The 11,497-nt window shown below is 47.0% G+C and overlaps 1 protein-coding gene across 3 annotated transcripts in view; it reads left to right on the top strand.

Annotated features, from left to right (window-relative positions):
* Window positions 1–94: 94 nt before the first annotated feature.
* Window positions 95–11,497, top strand: part of pde9aa (phosphodiesterase 9aa) — a 31,300-nt gene continuing 19,897 nt past the window's right edge. For all 3 annotated transcript variants that reach the window (XM_056755785.1, XM_056755784.1, XM_056755783.1), the window contains exons 1-6: window positions 95–257; window positions 2,686–2,756; window positions 2,863–2,940; window positions 3,608–3,651; window positions 8,008–8,062; window positions 8,179–8,249. In XM_056755785.1, coding sequence (XP_056611763.1) covers window positions 195–257; window positions 2,686–2,756; window positions 2,863–2,940; window positions 3,608–3,651; window positions 8,008–8,062; window positions 8,179–8,249 — 382 coding nt within the window. In that variant the 5' untranslated portion in view covers window positions 95–194. The remainder of the gene's footprint in view (window positions 258–2,685; window positions 2,757–2,862; window positions 2,941–3,607; window positions 3,652–8,007; window positions 8,063–8,178; window positions 8,250–11,497) is intronic.

The following is an 11,497-nucleotide window of genomic DNA, read 5'->3' as shown; positions in this document are numbered from 1 at the left end:
GCGTGCTTTTTTCCTCTTCTCGCGCGTGAACTAGTGGGAGTGAAGGGGGCGATGAGTTGAAAGATCAGTGCAATGAGAGACACAGTGTCTGCGTTATTAAATGTGTTGCTGCTGAAAGAAACTGTCAGATCTTTACATTAGGTCGCTTACGGGATAAGGAGTCCAAGGAACGGACTGCGAGAAAGGGCAGCGAGATGGGCAGCGCGTCTTCGGCGTATCGGATGATATACCTAGAAGTGGATGGACGGATCCAGAAGGTAAATGCGCAAATGTACAATGTGGGTTTTCTTTTCAAAAGGAAAGTATGCACTTTTAATACATAGTTTTTAAAGTTAGTTATATTATCATCATGCTATAACTGACGTCTTTTTAGTTTCCTTGGTTTAAACTTTACGAATATATACTTTTATAGTTATGTAATTTAGAATTTAAATATGTTTTTTTTTTACTATTTTCGTGCACATCCTCTCCCTAACGAAATTAAACATGCATGGTTTTAATTGTATACTACAAATAAACATTATTTTGCTACATTAACAAGTTTGACAAAGATATTATTAGACTAATGGTATCAATTCAATTACTACACCTGTTGTACCCACAACGTCTTTTTAATGTCTCCCAATTTGACTTTTAATTTATCTATTTCTTGTCTTTTGTTACACACTTATCCTGTATGATCCTCTTTATGTGCACTTCACTATTATAACACTTCACTAAATCTTCTTCAAAGTCTTGTGTTTTGAGTAGTGTGTGGTCTCAGCTCCTGCTGTCATAAGGTTAAACAGCTGGTCTGACTTGTCTATGATAATAAATTACGTGATGAGACAGATTGTTGGGATATTTGTGTTCCGTTTACAGGTATCTAGGTGACAATCAGTTTTCATCCCACTGCTCTATATTTAGAACTAATTCAATAACAACAATGTTTGTCTTGTTTGTACACCAGAGTAATAAAATGCTATGTAGTTCTAATAGTTGTAAATGTGCCTCTGCCTGTCATTGTTCTGTATTGGCAATGGGACAAAAACGAGACAATCAGCATATAAAAGCCTACAGCACAATGACACACACGATTTATTGAGCACATCTTTGTATTTCTGTACCCACACTATTTGCAAAACACACAAACATTTCTAGTTCTGGAGTACTGGCTAAACAAAAAGGCCTATGTTCATTTTTTTTAGTGTTGCTGCATGTCCACACATTTCTCCGTTAGCGCTTATTCAATAAATGAAAAATTGCACTGAAGGATACTACAATGCCTAAGATCTCACTTGCTCCAAATTCACAATTTTTTTATACTTTATTGAAAGATTTTTCAATTATAAACACAGAACAAACAAACACAGAATCAACTATTTAAATTAATAGTTCACCCCTCAAACATTATGTCAGCATTTATTTGCCCTCATGTTATTAAATATCTATAATACTTTCTTCTGTGGAACACAAGTGTTCATACACTAGAAATCAGTTAAGGTCCAGTGTGGTTCAGATACCAGTGCTCTTCAAAGTTCAATATTTCAGATTTGTCAAAGTTGAACAATCCACTCAACTTGCAATTTAGAATAAGAAGTGGCTTAATTGATACATATATTTGCTGATTATTGCAGTGTACAATATAAACATACATATACTCAGTACACACAGTGTATTATTAGATATTCTTACAGTTATCAATCGTCTATCGTAGACAGTTATACTAACAACATCCAACAAGTAAAACAACAAAATAACAAATAAAACATACAATAAACTGCAGAGTTTTCTCGGAGCTCGCAACACAGCTGCCATTCTCGGCGCCATTATGACATCCTGACAAAGTGCTAAATTACAAGCAATTCTTAAAATAATTAATTTTTCTTATTGTTCAATTTGAAAGCAGTGTAGTTGCACTATTACACAATCCCTTAAACACTATAAATCCCAATACTATAAAGCTCCTTTTCACCGACTTTTTCTCTCTCTCTTTCTGTCTGTCAGCTGCAGCCCCCCTAAACCGACCCACCCCATTTTTTTTAATTGTAACATGTTTTTGCTGTCTTGTTGTGTCTGGTAATGTCATTAGTCAGACATTTGTTTGTAGTGGGTCAGAGAACTCAGTGGTCAGGACTGATACTGCAGTACAAACGATGGCCTTGATGGTGTGCAAAGTCTGTAATAATCAATAACGTATTGTGTAATGACACCGACATAAATTCATGGTCAAACTATGCCAAAGTCAATTGTAAGATTATTCTTCTGTTAGGGGAACTTCTGGCTTGTATGATAAAGTTACAGTTTTAAGGAAAACAATTGTTAGCATAAGTCATTATTCCAGAACATCTGTTCTGAGCTTACATTATTTATTATAAAAGTCTTAAAGTTATATCAATTTTGCTTTGTACATTAGGCTAAAATATATGCAAACATTTTAGTTTTTCATTTGCTATTTGTGTAGTTTTTATAGAAATTTAAGACAAAAATTCCAGCACTGCATTCCAATTTTGTTGTTGTGAAATGTGGTTATATTAGACATATTACAATTTTGGTTCTGATAATCTATATGTTATCACACAGATGAAATCATAGCCTGTAATTTTTCATTATTTTAAGTAGTTAAACTAATTACAGTTATATAACTATGTACACAGTTGCACAATAACAAAAAGAGACACTTATTGCATTTTTTCTTTATTTTAGGTGATTTTTAGGCGTTTCTGTAGTCCGTGTGACATTAAGGAGCTGTTCTGCACTGCCACAGGGCTCTCCAGGTTCAACATTATATTTTTGTGTGTGTGTGTGCTTGCGTGTGTGTGATTGAAGTGTTTCCATTTGTGAAGTGCTCCTGTGTTTAAAGAGTGTATCTGCTACTGACAGGAACACGACCATTTCCCTTCTGGACTCAACAGGAGCTATGGTCTCTATTGACCCCACAATGCCAAACAACTCTGAGAGGTAATTTTGCCCTCTGCCCCTTTTCTAAAATCATATACATTTGTGAGCTGCTTCAAATGTGAGTTTTTCAAGTAAGCTGAGTACACAAACAAAATTGCAAGACCCAAATCTCTTCAGAATGGCATAATAGTAAATACTTCACTGTACTGTTTATAATAGATAAGACCTAAAACAAACAACAGGTAGTTTAATTACCTTTAATATGGACTTACAGATAAATACTAAATAAAAATTAAACCGAAGAGCTAAATTCTCAAGAATCTTTTAACACCCGTTTGCAGACAGACTTATGGACAAGAGATAGAGAACACTTCATACATAAAGACACTGTCAAAACATTCTCAGGTGAGCCAAAAATAAAGTGGCCCACTGTAAAAACCTTATCTGTGGATTATGTACAGATCTGCCCTTCATGCAAGGCAAACAATGGCTTTCGGCCAGATAAAGGTAAAGTTCCTGTTTGAAAATTAAAGAGTGGCCATTTGCTGTTATCGACACCCTCCAATACACTGACAAGAAGTGTAGCCGTCTTGGATAGCAATGCATTTGTGGCATTTGACTACTGGCATTTGAGTTGCTGCTGATTGTCAGTCAGGAAGAAGGGACGTATTTTAGTGTGGCAACAGCTGGTTTGTAACTGCGTTTGTGTGTCTTGGTGTTTTTCAAGGTCTCCATACAAAGTGGTGCCAATAACTGGCGGACAGCTTTCAGGTAAGTGTCAGATGTTCTGTACCCTTTAATAATCAGACACATGTGCAAGAAATCATGTGGTTTCATAAATAGATTGTGTAAGCATTTATTTTTTAAGGGGTTTAAAAAATATATTTAGATAAGGACTGAAAAGGGAATGTTCAATTGGAGTGATCAAGCATATCAATAAAAATCACCATAGATGGAGTGTACAGAAATGTAGGGCCCTTTGTCACTGCTGAAACCCTTTTGTCTCTGTTATCTTGAGTTGAGAAATTAACTTAAAAAAAAAAAAAAATCTCTAATCCAACATGTTCCATCCTGCTTTGTTTTTTAACATCCCTGCACAAATACTCTGGCTTTGAATAGCATACTAGCGTAGTATTTTAACTATTTATTAATATTAAGCATGTACAATATTTTTGTATGCATAGAGTTCCTGAGCAATCAAATACATTTAACAAAATGTTGTATTCCACAATGCAGTACTCTTGACTTTTGCTTGTATACTGTACATCAGTGGTTCTCAACTCTGGCCCACGAGATCCACTTTCCTACTGAGATTGGGGCTATACTCTCGCGGGCCAGAGTTGAGAACCACTGCTGTACATCGTGGCATGCATACTGAAAATGTCTTGGCTACGGATGTAACCTCAGTTCCCTGATGGTGGTAACGAGACGTTGTGTCGAACCGACAGCTGTGGTTCGTCTTGAGAACCTATCAACTTTGAACTTTATGCTGCTCTTCCCTGACCTTGCACAGAACCTGTGCAATGAGGCTCACTGGGGGGAAGGCATACTTCCGCTTGTCCCGCGGCTAGAGCATCTGTGCTGAGGGGGCCTCGGACAGGGAGCATCATAGCAGGCAATGGGTGGTGTCCAGGGAGGTGAACAGGTCTACCTGAACCTGGCCAAACTGCACCCAATGAGCTGGACTGCGCGAGTCGCCACTCTCAATGAGGCATCGACTGACGAGAGAGTGTGTCGGCTGTCTGGTTCAAGTCGCCTGGGATATGTGTGGCTCACAAGGAGCTGATCACCTGTTGACTCCACAGGAGGAGGCGTCGGGCAAGTCCTGTTAACTGCTGTGAGCGAATGCCACCCTGGTGGTTAACATATTCTACGTCAGTTGTGATGTCCGACCGGAGCAGCACGTGGTTGTCCTGCACGAGAGGTTGTAGCCTCTTCAGTGCAAGTAGTACAATCAACAACTCTAGGCAGTTGATATGCCACCACAGGCGGGGGCCTGTCCATCGCCCCGACACTGCATGCCCATTGCACACGGCACCCCAACCCTGTAGGGAGGAGTCTGTCGTCATCACGACGCGCCTTGCAACCTGTCTAAGAATGTAGATGGTCTTTGGTGACTTAACTGCCTGGTGATTATGTAGCACAACGCACTGTCGACTGAGAGTGCTGTGGTCTGCTGATTATCCTCGATATTGGGTCGATATCGCCGTGACGCAACATCGAGTTGCCGAACATCGTCATGTGGAGGGTGAAAGCGGCTGTGATAAACACCCAGACAGAAAGGAAACTCTTTTGTGAGAAAGTGGGCTGTTGGGACGGGGCAGGAATCATCCAGGATTGACCAACCAGCAATGGAATGGCTGGGGTCGTGCACAATGTTATTCCCGATCTCCCTGGGGTCTTCCCATGAGGGCCACTTCTGCTTCCGCGGTGGCTGCTCACGGGGTTGTGGTCTGGGGGTGAGTGGGGGGCGCAGGAGCCGGCGTTAAAGAGGACCGGGGCTGCTGGGAAGCAGACGGTTCATGGGATCTCGGCGGCCGAGTCATGGTGGTGGAGGATTTCCTTGACAACCTCTTTCTGCTTCTTTACTGTCGAGAACTGCTGCTCGACAGTATCGCTGAACAGCCCCCCGGGTGAGATGGGTGCGTCGAGAAAGCGGACTTTCTCAGCGTTGCTAATCTGTGCAAAGTTCAGCCAGAGGTGTCTCTTCTGGACCACAAGTGTGGACATAGTCCGACCCAGGACCCGCGTGGTCACCTTGGTCACATGTAGAGCGAGGTCGGTGGCGGTGCAGAGTTCCTCCATAAATGCTGGGTCGGTTTTACCCTCGTGGAGCTCTCTAAACCCCTTGGGCCGATGGACCATATCCATAGCGTGGAGAGAGGAGGCAGCTTGGCCCGCAGCAGTGTAAGCTTTCGACACCAGAGATGCCGAAAACCTACATGCTTTGGATGGGAGTCTAGGTCGAGCCCCCCAGGAGGCCGCCATCTGCTTGCACAAGTGCACCGTGACAGTACACTCCACCTGGGGGACACCGACGTATCCTCTAGCTGCCCTTCCCATCGAGGGAAGAAAGGGTGACGGAACTAGTTTGACGTGTAGGTGCCGAAAAGTGGGTGTTCCAGGTCTTTCTGAGTTCCTCATGCACTTCCGGGAAACACGGCGTTGCGGTCACGGTTGGCTGTGTGCTTTCTGGACAAAGCCACAACATCGTCTGCTTCCCGTTCAGCAGCGATGGTGATGTGGGGACTCCCGTGGACATTAACCCGCCGCAGCCAATGCCGCGGACCGTCCACGCTCACACATGCTCACCAAACATTCTACGATGGGCTGCAGTCGAACGACCCATAGAGGATTTCCATCGTGCCATCAGATGGCAACCTGCTGGCATCGGACACTGAAGACTCCCTGTAGCTCCTGGCTTTGGACAGTCAAGCCCAGGACGAGGCTGACGCGGCAAGGTCACCCGTCGGAAGCCACCTAGGAAGAAATCTGCTAAGCAGCCCTGATGGGGACAGCCCAGTTAGACCCAGGACATCAGACACGACTTCAGCCACAACACTGGTGTCGAGTGTCACCGGGACGGTCCCTGCCCCGTCCCATCTCATGGCCTGGCCATATATACTCCCGTTCTTCAAGCCGACATCGCCTGGGAAGGGCCCTGTTTGAGCCCCTGGGAGAAGCTGCTCTGCCTCATCTCACGATGAAGATGGCTCTCCTAGTGGCGCTCACCTCCATCAAGAGGGTAGGGGATCTGCATGCACTCTCTGTGTCCAAACAAGTGCCTAGAGTTCGGGCCGGGAAACTCCCACGTGGTTCTGAGACCCTGGCCTAACTACATGGCCAAAGTTCCCACCAATCCCTTCAGGGACCAGCTCACCCATGGGCAGGAAGACCCATCTCTTGCCGTGTTGTGTCCAGTACACGCCATGCGCCTCGACTTGGACCACATGCAGAGTTTCAGAAGCTCTGAGCAGCTCTTTGTCTGAAGGGGATAGCTGTCCCCAAACAGAGGTTGCCACACTGGATTGTGGACCCCAATCACTCTGGTATACTGGTCCCAAGAACTCCCAGGCTAAGGGCGCTTCTCTGGCAGACATCTACAAAGCTGCATGTTGGTCTATGCCCAACACTTTTGTGAGATTCTACAACCTTTGTGTAGAGCCATTGTCTTCCCGCATCTTGCACAGTACCAACAGGTAAGGCCAGCTGGCCGTACACCTGCGAAGAGCCTTCTCCCCTTCATCAGGCGAGTCATTGCGCTATTTGAGCTTCCCTACATCCCCCACCGAGGGAAGTACAGACATCCCAACCATCACTAAGCATTTTTTGGTTTACATGCTGTGCAGAGCAGCCCGTATAACAAGCCTTGTATAGGTATAGTTATCCCTCACAAGGTGAGCCCCTATACCTGAGCTAGAGCTCCAAACCTAGGGACCCCCCCTTGGGCAGTCCCATCTGACATTTACTGCCTCTTAGTTCCCCTGCTGGTTAACCTGTGACCTCCCCTTGATAGACTCCACCACTTCTGTGCACCCCTGTTCGGGCCCCTCACTACTACTCCCATGTGATCTCCCCACTGGTGAGACCGTGTAGGCATTCCACGTATTCCCCTGTACGCCAGGATGTGGTCTCCGTAACATTCCCCCTCAGGCAAGGGTGTAGCGCTTTCCAGTGTTCCTTACGGTGCCGGGCAGCAATCTCGTCTCTATATAGGAAGGCCATCGCCCATAAGGCCGTTGGTCAGAGCCTCTCGTCATTGACACATTCGAACTGATGCCATACTACACCACAGGAGGGTTAGGATTCGCGGCAGCGCTTACTTGTGACACGCCCAGGCCAGTTAGTGTCGCTCCGCTGGAAGTTGTGACCCGGCTCAACGGCGTGGTGTTTTATATAGGGACCCTATATGAAACACCACGGCGCAGAGCCGTCTCGGTTACGACTGTTGGAGGAAACGAGACATTGTATCCTTCATGCCAAAAAGGTGAATGAATGGGCACACCATCTTCCTTTTATACCCGTATATACAAGGTCAATGGCCTTTTAAAAGTACAATAAGACATGACAGGTTCTCAAGTTCAATCCCCATTCTGTCTAGACACAACGTTTTTTCATCTCTCTCAGATAAAGAAGAGCTGTTCCAGAATGTGCTGACCCAGGTGGCAGAGCAGTTCTCCAGGTATTTTCAACATCATCAAATGACCTTCTTCTAAATACACCTTTTTTATATTGCTGGATGAATAATTGATTTTTACTTTTTTCTCTGTCTCCTTCAATGTCACTGTCCTCAAAAAGGGCATTTAAAATCAACGAATTGAAGACTGAGGTGACGAATCGTCTAGCCATGCTGGAGAAGAGAGTAGAATGTAAGTTTAAAATCCAATATTTTTTGGCTCATGGATAGAGAGAATACTTATGAATGACTCACTCATGAAAACATTGCATCCTTTGACTGAAACATAAGGTTTACATTTACATTTAGTCATTTTATCCAAAGAAGAATTAAGGGGGCAATAAGCGATATGTCATACAGGAGCAATAATGCAGTAGGTGCCAATACAAAACTTATAACCACAACAATATTTATGCAATTTACACAGATATTCTGCGCATTTAGTAGAATGCACATAAACAAAACGTAACATGTTGCACTACAAAGCAGATATTTCAATAAATGCAGATTTGCTATTTTTAGAGCCAGTTTACATGATTTACTATTAGAATATCACCACATTTCCCAACATTCTTCACTTTAATATTCACTTTGATATTATCTAGCAAGAAAAAAAATATTATTTTCAAGTTATATTGCTGTCATTTACGTTCCGTTCAAATTTACAGGCTCTTTTAGTCTTTTCTTGCTTGGACTAGAAAGATATTCATAGCTCTTCAGCATTGTTTATTTAAGGCTCTGTACCCATCTTTAGTGCCAAATGCATCGAGTAACATCAAAGGTTGTAAAACTCAAGACACAGTTCCTCTAGGCAAAATGTGTCATTGCTTAAAATTTGTTTGAACATTTACATGTCTCTATGCCGTCTTTGTTATGCTGTGTTCCCTTTCTGTCGGTCTCTCGACGTTGTGTCGAGAACGACAGATGGGGTTCGCCCTTGAGAACCAATCAACTCTGACTACTATAGAAAAGGCCAATGAAATTTGGCGAATGCAATTTGCATGCCGGGCTCCGCCCCCGGAAATCCGGTATAAAAGGAGGCCGGCGTGCAGCATTCACTTACCTTTTGTTCTTCAGAGCCATCGCTCATGAGTACAACTCAGGATTCAATCCTCTACAACTACACGCTGGTGCTACGACGTGTTACAGCGGATCGTCCCTTCCTGCAGCGACCTTCCCCTGGGCGTCTCGGCGGTTCCGGAGGTGTTAGAGATTTTTTTCTAAAAGTCCTTTTCAGGACTGACTGAGCATTCTCCAGCGCGGCATGTCCCGCTGTTCTCTTGGGTGCGGCACCCTCATCGAGGAGGGGGATGGACACGATCGCTGCATTAGGTGTCTGGGCGTCCAGCACACTGAAGCAGCGTTCGTTGACACATCTGCCTGCACTGCGGGCAGATTGTCATTCAGAAGTTGCGGTCACGGGTGGCTGTCTTCCTACGGGAACCAGCCACCATTTCGTCTGCTACCCGGGCTGTGACATCTGTGGCTACGGCCCCGATGACCACCCACGTTAGCAGCGTTAGTGATACGGGGAACTCTGCGAACGTAAACCCGCCAGCCAAGTGCTCACGGGCCGATCGCACCCCGATTCGCTCTTCTGAACGTTCCCCAACCGGCGGTGGCATACCGTCCGGATCCTCACGCACACACTCGGAAACGATGTGTGACGTAGATGAGATGTCGCTCGCAGCATCGGAGGGAGACTGGCATCCGACTCTGCCGAATCCAAACTCCACCCCCAGCGGTCGAGTTCAGGAGGAAGCAGAAGTGATGTCATCCGTGCTAACCCGGGGATGCGTGGTTCCCGAGGTCGGTGCGCGGTGCAAACCGCGCCCACCCCGGGTGCCATGTTTTTCCCGGAGGTGCATGAGGAGCTGTGTAAAACTTGGAACGCTCCACTCACGGACCGTTCCAGTGAAACCAGCTCCGGCTCCCTTACTTCCCTCGATGGTGAGGCAGCCAAGGACTGCGTCGAGATCCCCCGGGTGGAACGTCCGCCTGCGGTGCACCTGTGCCGCGGACGGCTACCACCTGGGGGGGGATCGACCACTCCTACCGTCCAAAGCACGTAAGACTTCGGCATCACTGGTGTCGAAAGCTTGCGATGTTGCGGGCCAGGCTGCCTCCTCTCTCTATGCCTTGGCCATCCTGCAGGTCCGCCAGGCCAGGGCGTTGAGAGGGCTCCACGAGGGTAAGGCCGACCCGGGTATAATGCAGGATCTCCGTGCCACCGCTGACAGCGCTCTACGGGCGACTAAGGCGGCGGCACGGGCCCTGGGTCGGACGATGTCCACGGTAGTGGTCCAGGAGAGACACCCCCGGCTATACCTTGTGCAGAAGAGTGACAGCAAGGAAGTCCGCTTTCTTGATGCACTCATCTCGCAGGGTGGGTTGTTGGTAACACCGTCGAGGACTGCGCTCAGCAGTTTTTTGACGGCGAAGCAGACAGTGGCAATTAACCACATTTTTTTCACGCCGCGACTCGGCCGCCTACAGGCCTCCGAGATCTCACGTGACGTCTGCTTCCCTGCAACCCAGGACCCTTTCGGCATCGGCTCCGGTTCCTGTGCCCCCACAGGCGGCACCCCGGAAGCAGAGGTCGAGGGGGAAACCTCCACCCCGTCAGCAACCTCCTCGCGAGAAGGGACACTGACGGGAAGACCCCAGGGAGAACAACATCGGGCCCGAACCTTCACAGCCACGGCTCTGATCGGTCGGTACGGGACGACTCCTGCCTCGTCACCAAAGCCGGGCCCTTGTTAGGGCTTGGCGCCCACTTACTCACTGAGTTTTCTGTTCTCCCCGGGTTTACTTGCAGCCGATCGCACACTCCACTGGACTGTGCTCGGCGAACCGACCTCACACCCTGGCGAGGCGTGAGGTCGTACACATACGACAGCCGTCACCACTCTCAAACCGACAGTGCGTGCCGTTGTCCCGCCAGGCAGGTAAGCAGGCGGAGCAAAAACCTTCCCTCCGGGGACTCCCCGCGACATGGTTAGCTCCGCCAGCCGACGAACCACCCCCCGTGGGAATGATGAAGCAGACCGTCCCCTTGGTCACCCTGTCACAGTCCCTGGGAGCTCGAGAGCTGCCCACACTGTCTCGCTGGCTAATGAGGGCGGTCCGTCTTGGTTACTCGATCCAGTTCGCCAGAGACTCACCCAAGTTTCGGGGCATCATCTCTCCCTCTGTCAGAGGCAGGGACGCCTCCGTACTTCGGGTAGAGGTCACCACCCTTCTGGCAAAACAGGCATCGAGTTCGTCCCTCAAAACCAAGATGTTCAGTGGGTCACCACCCGCACTTCATCGTTCCCAAGAAAGACGGCGGGTTGCCCCCAAAGGCTGCGTACCCTGAACAGAGCACCTTCACAAGCTGCCATTCAGGGTGCTCACACAGAGGCGCGTCCTGACATCTATGAGGTGTCAGGATTGGTTCGT

Source organism: Triplophysa dalaica, chromosome 8 (genome assembly GCF_015846415.1).
Source record: "Triplophysa dalaica isolate WHDGS20190420 chromosome 8, ASM1584641v1, whole genome shotgun sequence".
Taxonomy (NCBI): domain Eukaryota; kingdom Metazoa; phylum Chordata; class Actinopteri; order Cypriniformes; family Nemacheilidae; genus Triplophysa; species Triplophysa dalaica.
Note: the sequence above shows the minus strand (reverse complement) of the source record. Positions and strands in the feature narration are given on the sequence as shown.